The following is a 26,114-nucleotide window of genomic DNA, read 5'->3' on the forward strand; positions in this document are numbered from 1 at the left end:
GTCTTTATTTGAGCTAAAAGCCTAAAAGCTGTCTACATGTTTAACAGAAAATATAATATGGCATTTACGTACATGAATTGATCATCTTTTTTTTCCATGCTCTCTAGTGTACGTTTTTATTCTTTCTTAGTCCTCAGTATATCTATACAGCTATTGGAATCCGGGAATTAAGAAAGTAACTATAATTTATTTTTGTGCCAATACTATAAAAGACATTTTGAATGGAGAGGAGTCTCATGCACATTCTCTATTATTTATTTTTATTTTTTTCACATTCCAAGCTTTTGAGTACGCGGGTTCCTTGGATGTTTTAATATTACCTGTCATTTTGTCAAATCTTGTTTTATAAGGTTTCCGTCTCTATATTTATTGGGTTAAATAGTATACAAGTTGATCTTTAGTAGGACTCGAGTTGATTGTTTTTCCTTCTTCCCATTTTTCTCAATACTTATATGCATGATTAATGGAAAAAAAGCATTAACTCCTCTGGTAGTCGGGGCATCAAATTGGATGGGCTCGGGATGGTGCAATGTATAATGTTCATGTGTTTGGTGATGAGAACTTTTGTTAACAATTCAGTTGTTTACACATTACAAAGTGTTGCAAAATGTGAAAGGTATGCCAAGCAAAAAGATGTAGCAACTGCCAAGCTCAGGAGGATAATTGTTTTTGTTTGTATTGATGTAAATGCTTTACCTATTATAGTTTTTTTTTCCTTTTATTTTTTATAAGTAATTTATGCTATTGTTAGTCAATAGTCTGTTATAGTGTTATTTGAATTTCATATTTAAAAGCTATGTTTTTATTTAGAGCTTTTGATGTAAATTACTAAATATAACTCATACTCTTATAGATTTCTAGTTCCAGTCTTCTACTATTATTTTTTTAAGACCTTTTAATTTTCTATTTTTTAAACTTCTATAATTTTCAATTTTTATTATCTATGCTTGAGAATGATTTTTTCTTTCTTTCTTTTAGAAGACAGATTTGATATAATTAGTGATAGCCTTGTTTAAATTGTTTAGACGGATATAGAAAATTTTTATTTTTATTTTGTAATAAAATATTTTATTCAAATTTATTGTATATAGATAATTTTTATTTTATGATTATTTTTATTTTTCTTTGAAGTTCTTTTTTCGTATTTTTTTTATTTAAAACTAGATAAATTGTTAGTGAACTTTTACTATTGGGCCAAAAATTATAGAAGAAAAAGATTGGGCCATTGGCCCATTTGGAACATAGGTGGACTGACTGAACCGACCAGACTAGTATTTAGGGAGTTCGGTCAAGTCTAGTCCAGCCCACAAAATCTCCTGGGACCGGACTGGACCGGATCGGACCGGACCGAACTCCCTCCTACTTTTACGGAGTATTAAAATACATTGAGAAAATACAACTAAATGAATATTAAAAATAAAACATATTAACAGTGTTGTTTTATTAGTTTTTTATTCTTAATAAAAATAATATTCACTTTTTTAGAGTTTTTAATTTTTATAATTTAAATTGCTTAGGATAAAGAATTAGAAAATTGAATACTAGATCAAATCATTGGGAGTAAGCATAGGCAATGAGAAAGATGATGATGATTTAAAAATTTAAAATTTATTTGACCACGAATTTGAGATATGAAGTAAAATTAAAAAAATAAAATACAATACAAAAGTTAAAATGTTACGAGGAGCTAAGACAAATAGCAAGTTTAATATTAAATAATATTATTCATTATTATAAGTTTATAATTTTTAGTCAAACTAATTATATATATATGTATATTATTCATAAAAAAAATCTTATAACATAAAATTTATAAAATAATGTAATTAGATATGATACATCATATTATAAATCTATTTCTACTGTAAAAAAGATCTGCATGTATATGTAATCTCATAAGTTTGTGAATTTAATAAATTTTTTTAATTATTTTTTGTTCTCTTTACTTAAATTTTTACTTTTTTATTATTTATTGATGTGAATTCATCCCCTCCGAAAATGCTATTAATTTTTTAAATTAACTAACATGAAATTACTAAATAATGAGATTAAAACACTACATATATATATACTAGGTGGGAGCAACGTGCAAAGCACGTTTATAATTTAAACGTAGTTCAAAATAATTTAAGGCATATTAGAGAAAATAAAAAAATTAGTTCAAAATATCATATAATCCAATACATGTTTATAACATCTATAATTTTAGCAAAGATGTATACGAAAAATTTAATAAAAGTCTAACATAAACGGTAGTTCAAAATATATATCGTTTGATGTTTGTATTATTATTCATCAATTTATGTCATCCTGTAGACGATCAATAGAGACAACATTAAAATTCTTATTTTACTGTTGGTTGAGTCAATCAGGGACAACATAAAGTTAAAACATAATCTTTTTATAAAATTTGTGGTATAATATTTTCTATATATAGCATATATATAAATCCTAAAATATATTTTGAAGTTGTTGGCCGAATTTACTATTTTTTGATTAGCTCAAGGATCACAGCCTTTGTCACGTACCCATCATAGCAAGCCTACGTGTGGAATATGACTTAGCGGAAGTTACGTCCTACTACCATGGGAAAAGAAAAAACACTTTAATTAAATACACTTATATTATATATTATATGATATTTTTAAATTTGAAATATTCAATAATATGAGTTAATGAAACGTATAATACACGTATATTATATTTAGGGATTTACGTCTTATGCACCTAATACACGTGTATATGTTAAGGAAAATGAGAAAAATATAATAACTAATATTTAATTACTTATTATTATATAAACTATTAAGTATTATTATTATTGTGATTAATAAATCATATAACAACATTGAATGCTATCTCTCTCAATATTTATGTCTTTATTTTATATGTCAAACCGTTAAAACAAACGGTGTTAACTTTAACGGAAAAATAAGAAAAACCGTTAAAACAAGATTTTCCGTTTCATACACACTTTTTATATATAGAAGATATAGTTTCAATATTTTTTTTTTCAAAAATGTAAAAATAATTTTAGTTAACATTTTTATTTTTCTTTTTATCAGTGTCGGTAAACTTTTTGAAATTAACCATGGTAGAAGGTGGTACTTCATGTCCTTGCTATGATGCGGGGTGTTTACCTTTTTTGTATGGTTGGTCAACTACGTGGTCATAGAGCTTGGAAAGCAAGCCGCGAATGTCTATGGGGTTTGAAGGCTTCGAGCCAATATTCGGCGAACCCAAGGTGCAGTGGGCCACCGCACAGGACTCCCTTTCGCTTCGTCCCTTTCTGTTCCTTGTCCATGCTCCTGATCCTTCCCACCTCCGAATCCATGTCACTGATTTCAACTCCAATACGTGGGAGGCCGTTCGGTCGGTGGTGCAGCTCGAGGACATGGTGAGCTTCTTGATTTGCCCAAGTTTCCTCTAGTTTCTGTTTGGATGTTAATAAATAAGTGGGAATGAAAAGAAAGGGTTGAAAAGGAGATAAAGTTGTTCAGTTTATTTATTTATTTATTTATTTTTTGCTGTTTTTGAAGCTTAGATTCCTTAATTCCATAATGTGTATGCTTATGGCCACATCCCTTGGTTGGTTGTCTAGAAAGTAGGAGAGAAAACGAATCAAAGCATTGAGTCGAGTCCTATATGCTATGCAAATGTCCTTTTTTATTTTATTCAAACTTTAAAAAGGGGGGTAAGTACATTTTTCAAAACCAGTCTGCTGTTAGAATTCAATTCTAAAACCACGAGATAAGTGAGAAAACTCCTTTTCTTTTGTTCTTTGGGGAAAGGGGAGCGGGGGATTGGAGTGTTTAATTTTGTCCAAACTATGAAGAACATGGGCAAAAAGAGCCTCAAGTTGTGAGTGAAGGTTTGATTTTAATACTTCAGATATGTTACTTACAAAATATATATATTTATGTACTTTAGATATGCTTGTCTCACTTTAGAATGCAATTTCTTATCTTTTCCCCCTTCTTTGCAATTTCAAAGCATACCGGTTTTTTATTCTATAAAACTGAGATTTGTCAGACATGAGGAAATATTTTTGCTCATTGCTAGGACCCCCTTTTGGATTTACCTTTTTACTATACTTGCTTATTCTATTTTCAATTGGGAGATGTATTTAAAGAAAATTTGCTGGAGTCAATACACTCTTGCCGTCGTTGGTTGACTTTTTTGTATATTTATTTTGCTAACCTAATGTGCAGAGGGACATCATTGGAATAGGGGGCTCTTGGTCTGAGTTTGTTGACTATTTTATAGCCTCCATAAAATCTGAAGAATTGAAGCTTGTTATGGAGGGAGATTCAAACTCTGAGGGTAACTATAGTTGCTAGCACATCTCTCCCCTCTTTATCTTATAATTGATTATTTATCAAACAATTGAGATTTGGATAATTGCTTGAGGAGCTCCATTAATTGATCTAGGATATGATCATCTTGTTGATTTTGTTTTTCAGTTCCCATTACGAAGTGCACAACTTTATCCATTCTTTCTCCTGGATAAGATGAGTCGTGACTTGTGAGTTTGGATTCCCTAGGGCTTAGCTTATATATTTCTAGATACTGAGTGGTGCAGCTGGGATGACCTGGGGAATTTGATTACCAAACTTCCAAACGAAAGGTTATCTAATTTTTACTGTACTCATAATCAGACCATGAGCTAGAGATTTTGTTGGATAGCAGTGATCGTATTTTTTGCGGTTTTGATTTTGTCTGTTATTTGGCAGCAATGATGACAAAGACTTAGTACGATGGTAAGACTGGAGTGGTGTTTAATTGGCAATGGTTGGGATGCTAAAGGTGGTGATGCAATGGCAGTCAATTATGTCATTGCTAGTGACAAGTTGCCTTGGTGATGGGCCAATGGCGCTTGACAATGATTTCTTTGTTGATGGATAGTTAGAGTAGCTAATAGCCATTCTCCCACAACATAATATTTTTTTTTTTTGGATAAGTAATATTAAATTTTATTAATGAGAAGAAGGCATAAGCCAGGTACACTGGAAGTATACATGTGAATACACCGTTTTAAGAGGTAGAAAAAGTTACAAGGAAATCATGGAAGCTGAGACCATTGAACTCTAAAGCCATGGCCCACAAAAATAAAGTCTTCCATAAAAAACCCCTAAATTCTTCTATAGATCTTTCCTGGTCCTCAAAAAGCCTATTGTTTCATTCACTCCAGACGCACCATAAGATACAGATAGGGGCCATTTTCCGTAGTGCTGCAATCTGCGCTGTCTCTGATATCCCTCTTCAACTTGCCAATAATTCAGCTACCCTTCCTGGCATTGTCCATGCTAACCCCATCCTGCTAAAGAAATGATTCCAAGTGTCCCTAGCAAAATCACAATGTAGGAGGAGATGATCTACTGTTTCCCCACTCTTTTTGCACATACAACACCAATCCATCATTATAAGACTGCATCTTCTTAAATTATCAATGGTTAAGATTTTCCCATGGGCTGCTGTCCAGACAAAGAATGCCGCCTTGGGAGGTGCTTTATTCCTCCATATACTCTTCCATGGGAAGTTAGGCAAAGGTGAGGCTGCAAGAATCTCATAATAAGAGCCTACCGAGAATTTTCCTTTCCGAGATGCACAGCAAACCAGCTTATCATCAATTAAAGCATTAGGGGAGATGTTATGAAGCAGGTTAAAAAACTCTACCAGCATGCTTACTTCCCAGTCATGAGCCTCTCTAGTGAGCTTTATGTTCCTCACTTGAGTATCATGTGTGGTACGCCACAAGTCTGCCACATTCGCATTTTTTTCCCTCGCAATGCTGAAAATATTAGGGTAAGCCTCCTTAAGAGCTGTATCACCCACCCATACATCATTCCAAAAACTGATTCTCTGGCCATTCCCCATACCTAGCCTGGTGTTGCTAGAGAATACTCCCCACCCTTTTCTTATATACTTCCATAACCCCACACCATGTGCCTCCCTTTCCCCATTAGAGTACCAACCTCCCCTAGCACTTCCATACTTTGCATCAATCACCCATTTCCGTAGTGCTTACTTCTCGTAATTATACCTCCACAACCATTTCCCAAGTAAGGCCTGATTAAACAGCCTCACATTATGGACCCCCAAACCACCCACATGCAAGGTGTGCACACCTTTTCCCATCCAACTAAATGAAATTTAAACTCATCTCCTATGCCACTCCACAAAAAGTCCCGTTGTAATTTTTCAATCTTGGAGGCAATGCTAGTTGGAAGGGGAAATAGAGACAAGAAATAAGTGGGAAGATTAGATAATGTGCTCTTGATAAGTGTTATCCTCCCCCCTTGGACAAATATAATCTTTTCCACCCAGCCAACCTACGTTCCAATTTTTCTAGCACCTCTCCCCAAATTGTCTTTGCTTTGAAAGATGCCCCCAAAGGGAGCCCAAGATACTTCATTGGCAACGAGGAGACCCCACACCCCAAAATACTGGCTAGCCCCTGAATATTACCTACATCCCCCACTGCCACCATTTCTGTCTTCGCTAGATTTATCTTTAAACCGGAAGCCACTTCGAAACATCTTAAAATGGCTTTCAAGGATTGAATATGCGCCACATTATCATCACATAACAGCAGCGTATCATCTGCAAATAAAAGATGAGAAATAGTAATAGGCCCATTGCCCACTGAGAATCCTGAGAAGAAACCACCTGCTACAGCAGCCGACACCATCCGACTTAGGGCCTCCATCATGATCACAAAAAGTAAAGGAGATAGTGGGTCGCCTTGTCGTAGCCCCCGCGAACTATTAAAGAAACCCACAGGTTCACCATTTACCAAAACTGAAAATCGATCTGTAGAAATACAATGACGTATCCATCCCTTCCATTTTTCCCCAAAACCACACCTTCCCAAAAGATAGAGCAAAAAGTTCCAATTGACATGATCATAGGTCTTCTCCATATCCAATTTACACAAAATACCCGGGATCTTTGACTTAAGCCTACTGTCCAAACATTCATTGGCTAGCAAAACCGAGTCCAGTATTTGCCTTCCTCGTACAAATGCATTTTGAGACTTCGAAATGATCTTATCCAAGACCGTACTGATTCTGTTGGCCAAGACTTTTGCAAGAATCTTATACACACTGCCCACTAGACTAATAGGCCTGAAATCCTGTGCCTCTCTTGCACCCGATTTTTTGGGGATGAGTGCAATGAAGGTAGTATTCAAAATCTTCTCAAATTTACCAAAAGTAAAGAACTCCTGGAAAACCAGCATAATGTCCTCTCTTACCACCTCCCAACAAGTCTGAAAAAATGCCATAGTAAAACCATCCGGCCCCGGAGCTTTGTATTTGTTTAATTTCTTGATGACTTGATATACCTCAACTTCTTCAAATGGTCTTTCCAACCAAGTCATGCTAAGACGATCAATGGTATCAAAAGCTAACCCATCTACTGTAGGCCTCCATGCAAACGGTTCTTCCAACAAATGCTCAAAATGTCCAGCTACATAGTCTTTGATTTTTGCTTGATCAGAAACTACCTCGCCATTAATGTTCATGGACTCGATTGTATTGAACCTTCTATGGGAGTTTGCCACTCGGTGAAAAAACTTTGTAGATCTATCTCCCTCCCTTAGCCACAAAGCCCTTGACTTTTGCCTCCAAGAAATCTCCTCCATTAATATCAACATTTCTAATTCTGTAACTACTTGCCCTTTTTGACCTTCCTCATTTTCCACACCCTCTAAACTTTGTAGCTCTTGAAATAAGGATTTCTTCTTTGCTTCTACATTACCGAATACCTGTTCATTCCAAGTTTTCAAGTCCCTCTTTAAGGCCTTCAACTTTCCCGCCAATACCTTGCTTGGAGTGCCCTGCATTTGATAGGAATTCCACCATTGCCTGACCAACTCCACAAATCCTTCATATTTTAACCACATATTCTCAAATTTAAAGGGCCGTTTGCCCCCCGGTATTCTCCCACAATCTAACAAAATAGGAAAATGGTCCGAACATAACCGAGTGAGTCTTTTCTAACAAGAGTCTAGATATTGTATCTCCCATGAAGGAGATATAAGGAATCTATCTATTCTTGACCAGGCGTGGTTGCTAGACCAAGTATATCCACCTCCCAAGAGAGGTATGTCCATGAGTCCCAACTCTGAAATGAAATCTGAGAATTCCACCATAGCATGATTTTGCTAACCCTCTCCCGACCTTTCACTTGGAAATCTTGTCACAATAAGTCCCCCCTATGCACCATGGCATCTCCCACCATGAGCATGAACCTGCAAGCTCATCCCAAAGTAACCTCCGTTCACCCTCTAAATTAGGACCATATACCCCAGCAAAAGCCCACTCAAAACCATCTTTTGAATTTTTAAACAAGCAACCCATAGAATATTCTCCCACAAACTCATCAATGTTCTCTACCACTCTTTTGTCCCACATGACCAATATTCCCCCCGACGCCCCATCCGAAGGTAAATACACCCAACCTACATATTGGCAACCCCAAATACTCCGAATGGTTTTTCTTGTGATTTGTTTCAATTTAGTTTCTTGCAAACATATGATGTCTACCTTCCATTGCGTAAGTAATGATCTTATTTGAAGGTGTTTATTAATGTCATTCAGCCCTCTTACATTCCATGTCAAGATTTTAGGCAACATTAATCAACTAATCCAGCCCTTCCTCTATGACGCCCCTTACTCACGCTCCCCTCTCTACCTTCATAATTAAGAGACTAAGTAAGCCTCTTTAACTCCCTATTTTCCTTCACTCCTGTTCCCCCTTTTTGGTGTCCCGTCTCAATGGCAATAAGGAGTGCCTTGAACTGTTATTTGTATCCTTTACATGATATCCCTATCCAATCTTGAAGCTCCTCCACTTTTTTTAGAATCCAATCCAGTGGATTGTCGGGAGGAATACTCCTTAAAGGTGTGAGATCACCTTCTGGGTATCCCTCTCCTTCTTCTGTTACTCTAGAGGGCTCACATAGGAGCAAAACTTCTTCTCCTTCAGCCTCCCCCTTTTCCTCTCCCTTCAACATCATACTATTTTTATTACAAACTTCCACTTGTGCCTCTACATTCTCCACCTCTTCAAACACTTCCCTCGGCACCAATTGACCCATCTCCCCCTCCTCTAACTCTTCCATCACTGTTTTGGAAACCAGGACTCCAAAACTTTGTTCGGTCTGGTGCATAAATCCTGTCACTGTAAGGTTTTGAGATTCCTCTTCGAAAACAACCAAAGCCAGCTCTGGGCAATCGTTGCCGGCGACCATCGTTGCTGTCTGTGGAGGTGGAACCACCGTAGAAACAATGTCGAGAGAGTGGTGGTCTTTCTCTTTAGATTTCTGTCTCTATACCGCCGTCGTTGTCCTCTGTTGCGCCGCCGGCCCATTTTCCTTCCCCGTCGAAGCATCCTGTGGCGTCGCCGGCGTTGTCTGTGGGGGTTGCACAGTGTACAGAGGTTGATACCGGAGCCTTCATCGTCGGCGGCTGGTCTTTTCCCATCATCGGAGGTGGTGCCATCACCGGCGGCACCAGTAGCGCCGTCGGGGCCTGGCCCGTCCCCTCTGGGCTGCACCCCGTCTGGCTACGCTGCTGCCAGACGGGTTTCCCGTGAGTTTCCTCTGGGCCCTTAGCCCGTAACAACGTAACAGGTTGTGGACCTGTTGGGCCTAGTGTCCCTCTGGGCCCATAACCCGTGGCCTTTGCCTTGGTCCAATACCCATCAGGGCCTGGCCCATTTGGCTTGCGATTAGTCCCCACTTCACATAACATAAGTTGTTTCCCCTTGACGTTGCGTTTTATCTCATTTATCTCTTCCAATAATGCCCCCACCCTCTCCTTCATAAAATCCAGCACTTCAAGGATCGATTCCTCATTTGCACCAGACCGTTTACTGCCAACGTCGACCCCTTTCTGCATTTCCACCGAAACGGAACCTGTCACCCCTGCATGCTGCACGGCTCGAGGCTGAATCCTTTGAGCTTGGGTCACCTCACTATAGGTTCGTGTATCGTCTGCCTTTGGCCGAGAAGGGAAGGCCCGGGATGAGCCACCATGACCACCACCCAACTCCATTTCTTTCGGGACAGAGGAAGAAGGGAGAAGTTCCTTCAGTGTATCTCTAAAGTTTCTCCATCCCTCGCCTTTTCTTCCTTCTGGCACCATTAACAAGCCTTTTCTCTTCATATTGCCTAACACCGAAATGGAGAGGAAACTCCCTTTAAGTTTACTGCCTCTCTGTACTACAATATGAAATATGAATTCAATAATGTTTGAATCGTGGGGATTTGAAAGAAGAATGGTGTGGATCACTCTTCTGAGTTTGCCTTATAAAAAGAAAACTTTTCTGGTGTTTGGTACTACAATCTCAGCACTGTTTAAGTGGTAGTTGTGGTGGTATGAAGAGCTGTTATTGATGTTAGATGTAAAATACAGTGGCAGTGAACATGCTGTGATGGTGGTGCTAAGGTTGAAAAAGTGATGATGAAGTGGTAATTCTGCTATCTCAATAGTGGTGACTGGTTAGGAGGTGTCATGGTCAAAACTTGAAGTGCATGCTAGTTTGGTGTTGTTCTCAATGATATTAGCTGTCAGCATTTGGTAATTTAAGCAAATGCCAAAGAAGTAAATTTAATGGACTTATATGTGTGCTTTTTGTGTTTTAGGTGCTGCATATGCAAAATTAGTTTCCCAGAAATCCAAAGGAATGCCGCTAATTTTCATTCCTCTCACAAAACTTGTGGACTCTGCAGCTACTGAGGCTATGGCAAACCTTTCTTTGGAGCTCTTCAAAGCTTTCAACAATGTGCGGTATTTATTAGTAGAAGGTTGTGTTCTTTATTACTAGGTTGAACTGTTAATTTACATTGTTATATTCTCAGGCAACAAATTGCTAAATTTTATCTTTTTGGGTGATGGTTTGTTCAGCCCTATAAATAATAACTTATACCAACTATTTATTGGTAAAATATAGTTTTATTAATAAAAGAAAATGGGCATAGCCCAAGTACACTAGGAGTATATAAAAGAAACACCTAAATACACATTAGGAACTAGTAGAAGCTACAAGAAAATCATGAAAACTAGCCCCATTGAAATCAATGTCAATAGCCCAACTGAATTAAGCATTGAAGAATTTTTTTTTTTTTTTTTTTAAAACTCGTCCACAGAACATTCCTGATCTTCGAAGCACCGATCATCTCTCCAACCAAAGACACCACATAAGACATGGGAATCATTATCCGCACAACAGCTATTTGAGGGTTACCCTGAAGGCCTCTCTAGCAAGCAAGAGGATCCACCACCCTACAAGACATAACCATGATAAACCAGTCCTGTTGAAGATATCATTCCACAAAGTCCTACCACCTCACAATGTAATAATAAATGATCCACGAATTCCCAATTTTTCTTACACATGTAACACCAATTAGTAACAATAAGCCCACGTTTCCTCATATTTTCTATAGTAAGGATTTTGCCAGGAGCAGCTGTCCAAAAAAAGAAAGCGGCTTAGGCAGAATCTTAGATTTCCAAATACACTTCCAAGGAAAAGGATTGTGGGTTTGGACTATTAACACCTTGTACAAAGATTTGAACCATGGATCTCCTACTCCCATTGTGAAACTACTTCATCCTTTCCATCATACCATTACCGTGTTCATTGGATACAACAAGCTGAAAAAATTTAGAAATAGCTCCTAATTCCTAGTATTGCGCCGCTCTTGTGAAACAAACATTCCACTGAAGGAGCCAGTATATCTATCCATCATACCTACCACCGAAACCTCCTTATCACATGCCATCCCAAAATGAGTAGGGAAAACAATCTTGAGGGCCCTATCATGCAAAAAACGAATTCTAGAACCTTCTCCTACCTCAAATCTGAAAAATTTAGAAAACCCCCCATCCATTTCTAATGTTTTTCCACAACCACTCCATGCCCTCCCCTAGCCCCCACCCCCCTTACCGGTTTCTCCCAACCACTCCCATGCTTAGAATCAATAACAACCCTCAACAAAGCCTTCTGCAGCCCTGCTCCTGATGATACTGCCACAACCACTTCCCAAGAAGGGCCTTATTAAAATGCATTCACCTTGTAAATAACCAATCTAAGACCTAGCACATTTTCACAATTCATCAACTCATATGAGACTTAATACAAATGCTTGATAATCATTATTGGCTTGTGCTGGTATTGACTGTTACCCCTTGATTGTCCTTTCAGAGCAAGAGCACTCGCTTCAACTGATGAAGGAGATATCAACTGAGAAGGTACACTTGCCCATTGATAACATTTGAAATTTACAAGAATATCTAAACCGTTGTTGAGATAGTTTACTACAAAATGACCATCTTTAATACTCCTACAACCCACCATTCTAACTCAAGATTTTGCATTGAGCTGGTGTACTACTGTCTTCTGGATTTCTTTTGGCAACATTAGCTCTTGAGCAATGTGATCTATAAATATAATATATTATTTTTATAAGTATAATTTAATGAATTGACAATGTGGTAATCTCAGAATAAGTGGACCACTTCAAGCTAAGCATGGACTCTTTTTTCTATGGAAAAGTACAATCATTCTTGTCGTGTGCTGCACATCCCTCCCCCCCCCCCCCCCTTCTCCCCCTCTCTCTCTCGTTGGTTAATACACTACATTCCAACTCGATAAAGGCTCAGCTTGATATCAGATGCAGGAATCATTTTCACCATCCTGCTCTTGTAGAACCATATTTTGTATCTAGGTCATGTGTGTGCATGCGTGCATTCTCTAAAACCCTGTCGCACCATTTTTCTTTGATAAAACCTAATTGTTCTACTTGAAGTTTGATATTAGGATAGTTTTTGGGGCTCAATATATTGGATTTTGAAAAATATTGTGAACTATTTTTTTTCTATATTCACAAGGAAAGTTCTATTTTTTTCCTTAAAAATAATAGTTTAGTTTGGAGATTGAAATTAGTTTGTTACTGTAAATTAGTGAATGCTTTATTTTCTGGTCACTAGTTGCTGTTCAATTCCTTATTTGCTAATCTTGTTCTTTTATCTGTCAGGAAAGGAATGAAAGTATACAGAGCCAACTTGAGCAATATTCAAAGAGGCAGAAGTTGCCTAAGATGAATGCCTCTGACAAAGCAGATGCCTCTGCTCCTTTAATGAGTAATGGTTTGCAAAATTCGCCAGGTGTGCAGAATGCTTGCCATTTGTTTTAATAAGTGACTACTTCTGCATTTTCAATTAGCAGTAAATTCCATCCTGTTTGCTTGCTATCATCAGGGTCCATGATGAGTTTGTTCTTAATAATATACATATTTTCAAAATTTAGACCTGTTGCTTCTTCAATCAGGTTGGGCTTGGGCATGTTGAGCTGTATATATTATTGATAACTCAAATAAGTAACGATGAAATCTGTTAGAGTCTAAATTATGGACCATTGATTGCTGTAACCTAATTAAGGTGCACAAGTCAGGTTGCAGTCTGGGAGCCTATCCCAATTTAGTTTATTTTTTTCATTAAAATGGTCTTAATTTATTATCCGCAAAAAGTTATCAAATTTCTATGAGTAAGTTTTACAAAAATGTTGTTAAGGTACTTTTCTTGTTGGTAGGAGCTGCCTTTGATTTCTAATTTTATTTGCTTCAAACAATTGTATTTGTACACATGGTGTCTGCTTGGTGGTGGCTGTGTATCAAGGTCTTTTAATTAAATGATCTTATTTTAATACATGCAATATATTTTCTTTCTGGGACTAGAAACTTTCCCTGGAACTGAATGAGAAACCACAGCCATCCCCCTCCCCTAGGGATCTGTCCCAATCAGAACCAATTATCCCCAGCCCTATCCATGCACTACCACTCAGTGGCCATATATAAGCCGGGTAGGGCTTGGTGAATCATGTAACAGGTCTGTTTTATCATACTCTATAAATATATGATTCTTAGGAGGGGTCTAAATGGTGTTTGGATGTTGAGATGGGTTGAGACCATTTGTGAAACCAAACAGTGCCTAAGAGTTATAGGCTAGGGCCTACTGTTTCAGGGCAAATGTAGAAAAATAAAAGAAAAAGGTTGAAAACTTGAAAGCACCTTTTTTAGCCCTAAAAAAGGTGCTTTCAACCTGTTGCTTTTATTTTTCTTAAGCTGTAAGTGAAGAGTAGTTATATTTGGAGATTTTTTGAGCCTTAAAGGGGGGTTTTGAGTTCTGTTTATTTATTTAAGTGATTTGTCACTGTTCTTGATCAATATAATTAGATTTTGATTAAAAATCATCGAAATGTCATTTGTGCACCATGTAGCATATTTCATGGTTGATCGAACATCGTTTGTTTAAATAACTCCCTTAAAATCTTAAAAAAAAATTACTAGTATATTTTGTTCTCATAATTCCCATTCTGGGTTGTTGAGCTGCAGACAAGCTAAGATCTCAAGATGCAGGCTCAAAAAAAGTTAACAACCGTGTTGTGCCAGCACATCGCCGGTAATTTCTCCAGTATCATTCAACATCTCTCTCACTCAACCTTCTATTTTCATATGGTGACTCGGCTATATATTATTTGGGCAGGGCCAAAGCAAGAGGTGTTATTCTGCGTGATACTGACGATGACAAAGATGCTTAACTGAAAAGATTTGGGAAATGTTATGTAAACAGAAGATTTTTAGGTTTAGAACTCTGTTCTCTTAAATTCGTACTGAAAGAAGGAATTCACACTGGTAGATCAGCTTCAGTTTATGCAAATGAAAACTGGTTGATGTTTTCAATCTTTATTTTCATTTTTGCAGCTGTGGAATTTTGTTGGAGAATCTTATATATATATATATGTATGTATATGTATGTATGTATGTGTGTGTTTGTTTTTTATATTTTTTGTCCTCTCTTGAATACGCAAATTTAGGTGTAAATATAGGAAGTGACATTTACATACAGAAAAGCAAAGCAAGGCCAATCGGCATGAATCTATTCAAATATTTGACCAGTTGCATCTTTGGCCACACTCAGGGCAACAAGGCTTCTGCCGTAAGAAAATAGGTAAGAGCCCATGCTGATTATAATTCTGCTTTTATTTTATGAGCCTCATTCATAATCACCCGTACCAGGCATGTCCACTTTGCTTATTTCGTCCAACCGATATTCTAGAATTATATAACAAACGCTTTGGTTCATTAGCTGTCTCAGTAGCCTACGGATCTGGCTGCCCACGAGCTTCATTTCTATGTCAGTGTAAGGGAGTAAAAACTGCAGGTTGGAGCTTTAAATTATGTTCCTTGGTATTGAAGCACATTTTGTTTTTCATTGCAAATGAGAACAGTCCAAGCGAAGAAAGATGAGCTATTGCCAGGCTATCTGGCTTTAGCCTATGTCTCGGGCCGGGAATTCCATCACATTGGTGAACATGGAAACAACAAAGAACTATACACAGGCTACGGGAGATTTTTATTATACAATATTCAACAGGATTTGCTAGGCCAAGATTCAGACCAATGACAACGATGGTCTAAAATGTTAATTCCTGACCTGAAATTTCAGTGACTAGTTTATTCAGCGCAGCGGCTGCATCTGGCCATTCGTGCTTCACCTACAGTTCATTCAATTATCCATCAGCAACAAGCTGTGGAAATTGACTAGTTTAAAAAGTTGAGAGATTTGCTGCTGAAGGATAACAGGAACAAATGCACAACCCGATCATAACTCTGCTGTGATTATAGATCCTATGCTGTTCACAATCGTATTCCATTTAGAAGATGCATCCTCTCCGTCTCTTAGTCTTGTTTTTCTTGGTGTGGAAGGACCAGCAACCAGGTATGATTTTGGCATCATCAAGCCTGCATGAAATAGGAAGACGTGTAAAAGATTAACTGGTTACATCTCGCATTTGATATGTTCTGTTTTTAATTTTTTGATTATCTAATATCGAATCTTTCAGGTGGATTTATTCTTGACTTGTGCACTCCACATTCGAAATGATATATTTGAGCAGTCAAATGCTTTGAAAATTAAAAACATAAAAACATTCTCTCATGTTCTGTTTTTAACCTCTTAAGGCTTTTTCTTTGTATACAGTATTCTTCTGCTAAAACTGAATATTATCGATAAAATTGTTGGTACTGTCCTAAAAAAAACCGAACAAATACCTGCTGTTGCTGCTCCTAGTGCTTCCACCCATGCTATTCCCTATATTTCTTTTATTGGATGCTCCTTGCAAAAACCTTTTCATCCACCAATCCTTGTAAATATGATGCTTGCTATCCTCAAAAGATGGACTTGGAGAAACTTCTGAGCAGTTGCCTGCCTTTGATTTCATCTTCAAAGCTAAAGAGGTTGGGAAGAACATGTTAAGAAGGAAAGTTTTGTTGTCCATACTTCTGATCGTCGACACCCGACTTGCCTTAGTAATGCCTTTATTTTTCTTTTTATTTTGCCTCTTCATCTGAGGTTCAGTGTCAAGATGAAATCCACTCTTTTCAATGATCACCTCTTGAACTCCAGAGATATGCTGCTCATCGAGAATATCTTTCAGAGAGAGCTCGAAACAAGACTCGGGCATGTCTTGAACCATTTCCATAAGCTGCCTCCTACCTTCTGCAATTGCTTTTTTCCTTGACGTAGAGGAAAGTTTACTAGAATGATGGTTGTGGGGGAGCAAAGGGGAAGATTCATAATCAATATTTCTTGATGCGATTCTTTCCCATAAAGCTGGTGAGTAAGCTTCAAAACCTTCTTCAACAAGGCTTGTTTGAGCTTGAATCTCCATGTCAGTGCTACCTAGCCAGAAGTCGAATTCTGTATCTCCTGCACTGTCATGACTGCTATGGATTTGGTGGGTAGGGCTCACAGAATAGAGTGGTTTACCGGTGAATCTTAGCTGGTGATCAAGCATGGTTTGATGAGAGGTAAGTGAAAGGAGAAAGTAGTTTGGTAGGTTTTGAGTATGAGAGAAAAATGGTTATGGGAGTGGCACTATTACAGGGAAAACTTAGCCAATGTTATTTTCTCTAGTGTATGATGAAAGGACTTAAAAAGTCATTGCCGTCTAAGAAAATGGGGGAGACAACACTCAACAGTAAATGGTCCAACTTGCAATTTCCCACCACTTGTCTTCTTCAATTTTATTTCCATAAGAAAAGGCTGATGACTCATTAAATCTAAATTAACTCTTGAAGTTCTAGTCCCTTTCTCATGTCTTGTTACTCTGTGCTCTCAATTCATGCACTTAAACTTTTGTTATATGTATATAAAATTCTTAGCGCTTATAGCTTGAGCCTTTTTGTATGATACTAAACAACAAGATAATTATGTCCCAAGTTCTTAGCCAGATTAAGTAGAGGACAACCATGTTGTCATGCTAAGAACACAAAAACAGTAGTGGCCAAAAGGCAGTGGAAAACGACTCCCACATTTTTTGTATCTCAGAAATATGCTTAGAAATTCTTCTTAATACTCTCTCGACCAAAATCCTCACCAAAGCAGAATCGAAAATACTCGAGTTCTTGGTTTTGAAATGTGATTGAGTGACAAAATAAAATACATGAGATATGGTGCATTGTGAGGTAATGGCTTTCTGCAACAAAGTAGAATATGTTCTTGTAATATAAGTAGTTATCAGTAGTTTGTTTTTAGTATCAGTAGTTTTCACAAATTTTATTCTTTAAGCGTCTTACTACCATACAAGAAACCAAAATATGCCATTGTAATCCAGGAAAATGACACCTTCCCCTCTAATTTGGGACATTATACCAGCCTGGGATGGTGGTCAATCTGATTTATACCATAATAAGTACTTTGTATTATTGTATATAATTCTCTTGGCCAATTGGTCCAGCCTGCTCCTCAGCAGCTGGTATGTGGTGAAACAGTGCCAATTGGCCCAGCTTTGTTGCAATTAAATATCCAATATCATGATATGATTCGAGTAGATACTTATAAATTAACCAATTAAACTACTTGAATGCCACTAGAGTATCACATTGTTTCATCAGAGGTACGTACTTTAACATCAGATGTGTGGCCCTGGTGATCATTGGCCTGTTAGAATTTGCTCTCATGCTCTGTATTTCCAGTGTTAGGAATTCAAAGGGCTCTGATGCTGAACCAAAAGCTGCAATGTACTTGTTGGTTTTTCAGCTTGTGACAACCTCTTTCTAGCCCTGAATTATGCCTTAAGAACTGTTCCTTGATATCTTTAGAACAACCCAGCTCATTTTGTAGGTTCAGCAATCATGCGTAAACAAGAACAAAAATGGAATCCATGAAGTGAAGAAAAAGAACCTGGTGATTCGGTGAATATGTGCACGTGCGCGTCACATATAATGATGGATATATAGAGCATAAACTACATATATAAGTGTTGGTACAGTCTGGTGGCAGAAATAACACATCTTTTCTTTATTGTCTGATTTTTCATCTTAGGGGTGCTACCTAATGTAATTTCCAAGACATGTGACCATCTTGTCAAGGGGAGAGGGAGAGAGAGAGAGGGAGAGAATTTTTCACCATATTCTTGAGACAAGGGCATCCTTGAGCCCTCTCTGGGAGCATCTACATCTAAGGATTACATAAGAAATAAACCTGTAAACCAATATAAAGCACACCATAACCATCACATTTCTCCACCTACTTTCCTCCCCAAAGCCTTCTTCCCTTAGCACATCTTCTCCCCTAACCACACACGACCCAAACATGTACTCCAAGCACTTCCCTGAGTTAGAGGAGAACTCGTTTATTAAAAACCCTTCAAAGGGATACTTGAACAACGATATGTAATGCATGAAAATCCAATAGCTTGGAATCCCATGCTTTGATATAAAGTAACCAGAGAATAAAAAGAAGGACCCCATAACACCGGAAATCACAGAATTCCCGACGATGAAATTAGGCACCAGAGCACTGAAACACACCACAACAGAATTCGCTGTGTACAGAATTAGCCAAATTAACAACAAGAAGTGCAAAAAGGCCATGAAATTCGGATTGAGTCCAACCAGCCAGTACAAGGGTATTGTGAAAATAATGGATAGGATGAGCAGAAATGGTAAGTAAACTAGTCCGTTGGCTATGGCATAGGATGAGATTCTGTAGCTTCCAGAAGATATCTCCCTCATAAGAATCTCCCTCTCTTGCAGAAAGATTGGCAGAGCTTCTGTAGTGCATGATAACAAAAATGTCAAAATGAATGCAAATAGACCAACCCTTTCTTGGGCTCCAACTAGATCATCTTTGAGATTATAAAAGATCGAGCCAAGGACAAGTCCAGAGACCAGCATTTGAATCGTCCGGCAAGTAAAGAGCTCCTTTGACCGAAAGATGTTCTTGGAGAACCTATGAGTGAGAATTATGGTTTCTCGCAGTCTAGAATTTGCAAAGTCGGGAGAGAAATCGATTTCTTCATAGGTGATATCTTCATGATCAATAACCTTGGATTGTTGAAAGAGCTGTTGCAGTGTGAACTTACCACTTCTACTCTCGCCTTCATTATCTCCTTTCTTCTGTTCCATAGTTGATGTCCACTGTGGTAGCATTTTTTGGCGAAAATGGCGAGATTTTTGCTGCTGTTGAATGATTTTGATGGATTCAATAGCGAATTCAACGACATTGACATGAAGAGGAAGCTCTAATCCCATCAGTCTTAAGTTCAAGCCAAGCTGATCCAGCGTGCCATGGTGCAAGACACAGCCATTTGCTAATAACAAAATTGAATTGAACAACTTTACAATGTGGAAACCAGGTTGGTGGATACTGAGAATTATGGTTCTACCCCGTGTTTCAGCCATGGTCTTAAGCATGTCAATGATTTGAACCGCTGATGTACTATCCAGCCCTGAAGTTGGTTCATCGAGAATCAGCACTTTGGGGTCATTTACCACATCCATACCAATTGAAACCCGACGCCTTTCTCCACCGGATATCCCCCGAACCCGGTCGTCTCCAACACGAGCTCCGGCTACACGATTCAAGCCTAGCTCCTGAATCAATGACTTCACCCTGGAGCTCAGCTCAGCTGCTGGAAGCCTCAACCGTAGCTTTGCGCTAAACATTAAGGTTTCTTCCACTGTAAGTAGAGGAAAGAGGGTGTCCTTTTGAGTTACATACCCTGATATTTTCTTGAACTGAGCTTTGTCTATGGGCTTTTGGTTCAGAAAAATGGAACCACTTTGTGGTGCGACTTTCCCTGCCAAGATTTCTAGTAGGGATGACTTTCCTGCTCCACTTGGGCCAGCAATGGCCATAATCTCCCATGGTTTTGCCCTGCAGTTCACGCCCTTAAGAACTTGGCAGGCTCTGGGGCATGGCTCTTCAACCTTGCCTTGTTCTTCTGGTTCTTGATAAATGCCTTGATGATTCTGTTCATGTGGCTCTTTGCTAAAGATCTTAAAAGGGTTCTGTCTACATTGTGTTTGAATCTTGTAGCTGATGCCTATTGCTTCAATCTCACACCCTTGTTTCTTCATTGAGGAAGCTCGCTCTCTCTTCACCACACTTGTCTTCTCTAGCTCAACTTTCTGTACCGCTAACCAGTACTCCCAACTCATTTTCTTCTTGTTTATATACTTCCTTATTTAACCCCTGGTTTTGGCTCCAAGTACAAACTCATGTGAACACAGTGGTTGAATGATCAACTGCAAGTCTGCAGAAACACTTGGCTCCTCGAGTTTGTATATTTCACGTGAACCTGTTATTGCTACTTCTGCATAGACATTTTGTCACGGAAATTTGTATAGTTCACGTGTCACATATACATTGGCAATATTATTGGTACGTACTGAAAGTACTCCAGCTAGCTTGTTTCTGGTTGTGAGATTAATTTGTATATATAGCTTCCAGCTTTTAGCGGCAAAATAATAATCTAACCCATGCATGCAACGCTTTCTTCCTCTGTAAATTAGTGTTAGCTTTGAGAATAAGATGGAGGGTCATGACCAATTTATCATTGATAAATAATTAATTTGGAGGAATATTATAAAGAAATTATTGGAAGATATGAAATGTATCATGTGATCACTGTAAAATGGTAGCTAGATTGATCATATATAAGGATAATTGGTAACAAATAGGCCAGCCATATTATACATACGTATTCTTTTCACATCTCTTCCACGTACGTACGTGTAGGAATATTTTGACTTTTAAGATTTATCTTAAGATTAATGTTATATACAGTTATCGAATGTGTAAATGCTATACAGTTATTTTAAAAAAGAGTGTAATTTATTTATTTTTATATAAATTTTATATTTATTTATTTTTTTAAAAATAATTATGTGGCACTTGGATAATACCTGTTTGTTCATGATCAAGTTGATTTAAACCTTTTGGCTCTTAATTAGCCACCTTATTAATTAGGTTATAAATCCATATTTCAAATACGGTACCTGATCGGGTCCGGCAAAAGAAAAATACAATTACGTCCTCTAAATACACATGACAAGAAAAGAACAAACTAGTACTGTTTAAAAAGGCCACAACATCATGATTATGGCCGTGACATATTGCGATCGAATCTTTTACGTGCGTGGATGCACGAGAGCAAGTCAGAAGATCATCATCTTCATGTTGTGGCCTGCCTTCCATCTCTGTGTGTGTGTGGGTTTTCATACATGATATGTTAGCGCCCGTGAACTGATCTCTTGTCTAGTCATGTACTGGTCAATCATGGTAAATAAAAACTCATAATTTCCTAGCTACCATGCACCGCTTTGCCCGTGAATTAACCACCTTCAGTTTTCTGTCCCACCAATCATTCATAACTTCTACCCAGTACTCCCTTATGATCAAATATTCCTTTTTGTTTTGTTTTTTCTTTTTTATTAACAGGTAACGATATGTATAATGTTTAGATAAGAGAAAACCACAAACAAAATTAAGATTAGAGGTCTGGGGATACAAAGTACACGTACGGCGTGCGTATATGTACGTAGATCAGAATTTAGAACCCAACTGAATGGTCGATAATATTGACTGAAAAAGGCCGCTTGGCTTTCTTTATAAATGTGGTGTCCTTTCGATAATTTAAACTGGCCGGAGATGGAGCGCTGGGAGGACATGACATGAGAGTCCGACGCTGCATGATTGGCCCAACCAAGAGCTCATACTGCTATGTACAGTACTATACATTTGATCAAGTTTTCTTCATTTCGCATGCAAGTGCAATGTAGACGTCACTTCCCAAAACGTACATCTGTCTCCTCTTTCGATCATCGATCAGTAGCACTACTACTAATCCTCGATGCAATTTGGTTAATTATTTGGAACAACACGTACGCGGATATGCATGCTTTGCTAGCTGTCATTAATGTGAGCATCTTGTCAATCAAATTAAGGAACTGTTTTTTCTACATTAGTAACTTGTTTCGAACAAAATGATTAATGGATAGAGATTATCATATCACATGAAGCATTTAAAAAAAAAAGAAAAGAAGATGAACGGTGCTACTCCCAAGCAGTCCACCGAAAGCTCGACCGAGTAGACAAGTTTAATTTGATCTGTTTTTTGTTTTTTTGTTTTTCATTATATTTTTCAATTCATTAAAAAATTTTAAAATATAAATAAAAAATCATAAATTCATTAAAAAATATTTACTTAACTATTAAGTTAAAAAATAAAAAAATAAAAAATAAGAATCCGATGACCACCATGTGACCTAAGCAATTTCCAAAAAAGATTATAGGAATCTTCATGTGAACTGATATTCTTTAAAGACAAATGAGCTTTGGTCGGTATACTTTGAAATGATCATTCTCATAAAGATAAAGGTGATCCGGGATCATGTCACTAGGTTGAAAATTAAAGCTGGAAACGTAATAATATCATATACTAAAAAGCAATTAATTAGAGGTTGACACGGTGAAAGAATTTTTTTTAATGATGAAGTAGTACGTACTAGCTTTCACATATCTCCACCAAGAACTGGCAGGCAAATCGATCGATGATATCACATCATTCTATCATGCTTTTGTAACGTAACGTTGGTTCTGGGGATAAGCTTGCGCATATACTGCGCCATGCTACGTGTAACAACACTTGTCCCGGTAGAAGAAGATCGAAGAAGTGATATTCTAGCTAGGCAGCTACCTGCTGATAATAAAATAATAAAGGGCCATGACCTGCTACCAACTTTGGTAAAAAGTAAAGATATTAATATTTAATTAGTTCATGATCATGCTATGCACGACTAATTACTACATCAGAATGTGGGTTTGTTTCGTCATATATATATATTGGTTCAAGTAATTAATTTCTTCAGTTTTAATTGCACTAATATTATAGATATACATAGATTATTTTATATATTAATCGTACTGTTTACAGGTAGCTCCTCCTATATATGTATGTATGATCGATCAATCAAATGACATGACCCTGTTGATTTGGATCAAAACGACAACAAACTTGCATGACATGTCAACAAAAATCATGTACGTGTGGAATAATGGCAATCTAGAAGTACGACAACATAAAACAAAAAAGAAAAAACAGCAATAATTGAGGGTTGTATCAAGTGCCATGATCATGGCCGACATAACCCGATATATTTATATGCATGTGACATTAACATAATTACTTCATGTAACTCATTCCTTCTCGATCGACATGATGCATGCATTACGCTAGCTGACAGTAAATAGGAATTTGTCGGGTAACATAAGTTCCTAGGTTGCATTTTATATCTATCCTTGCAGTCAAAACTAATTAAAACCATATAAATATAAATATATATATATATATATATATATATATTATATGTAGCCATCTGATCATTCGTGTTAAGAAAACCAACCTGTCTCTTGTGAAGTTAATCTATACAACTAGCTATATATATAGTACTACTTAATAATATTATATAGGGCTGTTCACATGTTAGCATCATTAGTACTTTTTATCTTTTTTCCTTTGTCGTTTTTCCTTTGCCGATCGAGCATGCACTTTTCCTTCGACGTTGTTGGGATATTGGCATTGACCCCAACAGTACTACTGTTTCCCGTGCATTATTGCTTACCATTATGCCAAGAACAGCATTAAGAAAGTTTTAAGTAAACGCCATGATATTGTCCTGGCCCTTATGTATGTATGTGTGCGTCTATATATATATATAATATATATATATATATATATATATCTGTGTCATATGTGTTTGTTTATACACACGTACGACAAAAACCCTAGCTTTTCTCTTCAACTGAACATTGCTTCATGTGGAAGAATGATCTTTTACGTTTGGTTAATTGACTAGTACTTTATCTGATCCTTAATTTCCTTTATTGCATGCCTTAATATATATAGTATTCATGAGCAGCCTTTATAACACAATTAAGTATTCGATTCATACTTCAACAGGCACCAAGCATTCTGATCTCTCTCCCTCCCCCACCTCTATATATAATATACTTGACCAACTTCTTTAAAGTATCAAATAGCAGTAAAGTATTTTCTTTGGAATTGTTTTACGTACCTCGAAAAGATGGGAGACGACATGATCAGCATCAACCAGCTTCCTCCTGGTTTTCGATTCTGCCCAACCGATGAAGAACTTGTCCTTCACTTTCTCTTTCAAAAGGCTTCACTCTTATTAATACCATGCCATCCCAGCATTATTCCGGATCTCGATCTTTGTCTGCAATATGATCCTTGGGACTTCAATGGTATGTTTCTTCAAAAAACAGAAAATTATGTTCATATTTTATGCTAAAAACATGTTCGTACAATTACTTATTGTTAATCGTTTGGTTGCATAGCTAATTATGATCGATTCATGTGGGTCATGTATATAGGTAAGACATTTTCCAGTGGAGGGATATTCTACTTCTTCAGCAGGGTGACAGAAAATCGAGTCACTAAGAATGGGTATTGGAAGGATTTAGATGTTGATGAAATTGTACTCACAAGTGGTGGAAAGAAAGTGGGAATCAAAAGATACTTTGTTTTCTGCGTTGGACATGCTCCAGCCGGCTTTGAAACGTCTTGGAGAATGCAAGAATATCATCTTTATAACTACGGGGTGAGTTAATGTTGCATTTTAGAAAAACACACAAGATTAAAGCGAAAAACTTAGTCATGATCAGATTGATCATATTAATTACTAATATTCGATTATATAATATGTTAATGCGTTTTCTTATATATCTATATGATAACTTCGTTTCTCATGACAGTGCTCTTTGTTTTCTAATCATCATGTATAGGATTGTGGTAAATGGGTTTTGTGCCGAGTTCATGAGAGGGAACAGGGCAATTTTGGAGATCACAACTACATGAGCGACAACGAAGATAATAGAACAGAACTTTCAAGCCCAGATGAAATCTGTCTAGCGATCATGGATGATGATCTTGATGAAAGAAATTTTGCCTAAGGCCGAGTACTTAATTTTGGTGTTGAATTAATGGGGATTAGCTATAACTACGTACCCATCGAGACGTTATAATATTTATTGTTAATATTACTACTTATACTATTATCATATTATAGATTATGAGGATGATGATGATCATGATCATGAGCTTTAGATTGCTATAAATTGTTAGGCCTTGTGATTACTTTAGATCATGTGAAGCTTAGCGAGAGAGTTAGATTGATATCTATCTATTTTGGAAATATGATGCATATATGGGTTCCGATCTCTTTAGATTTGCTAGCTAGCTAAGAAAGAAGCTAGCAATTCGCATGCATGCATGATGTTGTGTAATGCTTTTAAATTCAGTAATCAGATTATTAAGTTCTTATAAGATAATTACTATTTTGGGTATTATATATTGTAACCTTTTTTAATTTCAAGTTTACTTGAACGATCTATTAGCAGTAATTAGGCTATGCGTCCCGATAAATATATATATATATATATATATATATATATATAATGCTATGCGTCCCGATAAATTCTCCCGTCAATGATTTCCGACTCACTTTTTTATTTTATTTTTACTTAATGATTAAGGACATGTTTATTAATGACATTGTAAATTTATAAAAAAAATGTTTTAAGTTTATAAAAAAAATGTATGAAAAAAAGAAAAAGAATAAGATGCATTTAGTCTTCTCAGGAGAATATACTTCAAGAAAAATTAAGAAGTACTATTACAGTTATAAAGAGATTCCACAAAATTAAATTTACATAAAAAAAAAAAATGGTGGCACG

General features: G+C 37.0%; 4 protein-coding genes across 5 annotated transcripts; 2 read left to right on the forward strand and 2 right to left on the reverse strand.

Moving 5' to 3' along the window:
* Positions 1-3,135: 3,135 nt before the first annotated feature.
* On the forward strand, positions 3,136-14,755 carry LOC122307430. 2 transcript variants are annotated; one of them, XM_043120323.1, is made up of 7 exons: positions 3,136-3,397; positions 4,212-4,323; positions 10,739-10,813; positions 12,214-12,260; positions 13,046-13,175; positions 14,402-14,468; positions 14,553-14,755. In XM_043120323.1, exons 1-7 carry the CDS (start codon positions 3,197-3,199, stop codon positions 14,605-14,607), a joined length of 687 nt encoding a protein of 228 aa, XP_042976257.1. In that variant the 5' UTR covers positions 3,136-3,196; the 3' UTR covers positions 14,608-14,755. The 2 variants fall into 2 exon arrangements, with proteins under 2 accessions (XP_042976257.1, XP_042976256.1); XM_043120322.1 differs by having other exon boundaries at positions 3,137-3,397; positions 10,652-10,813.
* A 658-nt stretch (positions 14,756-15,413) lies between these two features.
* Positions 15,414-18,127, reverse strand: LOC122307428. Its single transcript, XM_043120321.1, has 2 exons — positions 16,121-18,127; positions 15,414-15,811 (listed from the first exon to the last, which is right to left on the reverse strand). Exons 1-2 carry the CDS (start codon positions 16,864-16,866, stop codon positions 15,724-15,726), a joined length of 834 nt encoding a protein of 277 aa, XP_042976255.1. The 5' UTR covers positions 16,867-18,127; the 3' UTR covers positions 15,414-15,723.
* A 134-nt stretch (positions 18,128-18,261) lies between these two features.
* LOC122307427 (ABC transporter G family member 5-like) lies at positions 18,262-20,635 on the reverse strand. Its single transcript, XM_043120320.1, has one exon. It carries the CDS (start codon positions 20,513-20,515, stop codon positions 18,476-18,478), a length of 2,040 nt encoding a protein of 679 aa, XP_042976254.1. The 5' UTR covers positions 20,516-20,635; the 3' UTR covers positions 18,262-18,475.
* A 3,527-nt stretch (positions 20,636-24,162) lies between these two features.
* LOC122307139 (NAC domain-containing protein 104-like) lies at positions 24,163-25,709 on the forward strand. The gene is made up of 3 exons (XM_043119813.1): positions 24,163-24,623; positions 24,753-24,979; positions 25,164-25,709. The coding sequence occupies exons 1-3, from the start codon at positions 24,443-24,445 to the stop codon at positions 25,329-25,331; spliced, it is 576 nt and encodes a 191-aa protein (XP_042975747.1). The 5' UTR covers positions 24,163-24,442; the 3' UTR covers positions 25,332-25,709.
* Positions 25,710-26,114: the final 405 nt, after the last annotated feature.

This window comes from Carya illinoinensis, chromosome 4 (assembly GCF_018687715.1).
Source record: "Carya illinoinensis cultivar Pawnee chromosome 4, C.illinoinensisPawnee_v1, whole genome shotgun sequence".
Taxonomy (NCBI): Eukaryota; Viridiplantae; Streptophyta; class Magnoliopsida; order Fagales; family Juglandaceae; genus Carya; species Carya illinoinensis.

What these genes read in the sequence shown, in the direction of transcription:
- LOC122307427 (XM_043120320.1), bottom strand. Translation starts at nt 20,515, where the DNA reads ATGAGTTGGGAGTACTGGTTAGCGGTACAGAAAGTTGAGCTAGAGAAG.
- LOC122307428 (XM_043120321.1), bottom strand. Translation starts at nt 16,866, where the DNA reads ATGCTTGATCACCAGCTAAGATTCACCGGTAAACCACTCTATTCTGTG. An exon ending in ACTAGGAGCAGCAACAGCAG is followed by an intron (nt 15,812 to 16,120) that starts GTATTTGTTCGG and finishes TATTTCATGCAG; the next exon opens with GCTTGATGATGCCAAAATCA.
- LOC122307430 (XM_043120322.1), top strand. Translation starts at nt 3,197, where the DNA reads ATGTCTATGGGGTTTGAAGGCTTCGAGCCAATATTCGGCGAACCCAAG. An exon ending in AGGAGATATCAACTGAGAAG is followed by an intron (nt 12,261 to 13,045) that starts GTACACTTGCCC and finishes TTTATCTGTCAG; the next exon opens with GAAAGGAATGAAAGTATACA. An exon ending in GTTGTGCCAGCACATCGCCG is followed by an intron (nt 14,469 to 14,552) that starts GTAATTTCTCCA and finishes TTATTTGGGCAG; the next exon opens with GGCCAAAGCAAGAGGTGTTA.
- LOC122307139 (XM_043119813.1), top strand. Translation starts at nt 24,443, where the DNA reads ATGGGAGACGACATGATCAGCATCAACCAGCTTCCTCCTGGTTTTCGA. An exon ending in TGATCCTTGGGACTTCAATG is followed by an intron (nt 24,624 to 24,752) that starts GTATGTTTCTTC and finishes TCATGTATATAG; the next exon opens with GTAAGACATTTTCCAGTGGA. An exon ending in ATCATCTTTATAACTACGGG is followed by an intron (nt 24,980 to 25,163) that starts GTGAGTTAATGT and finishes CATCATGTATAG; the next exon opens with GATTGTGGTAAATGGGTTTT.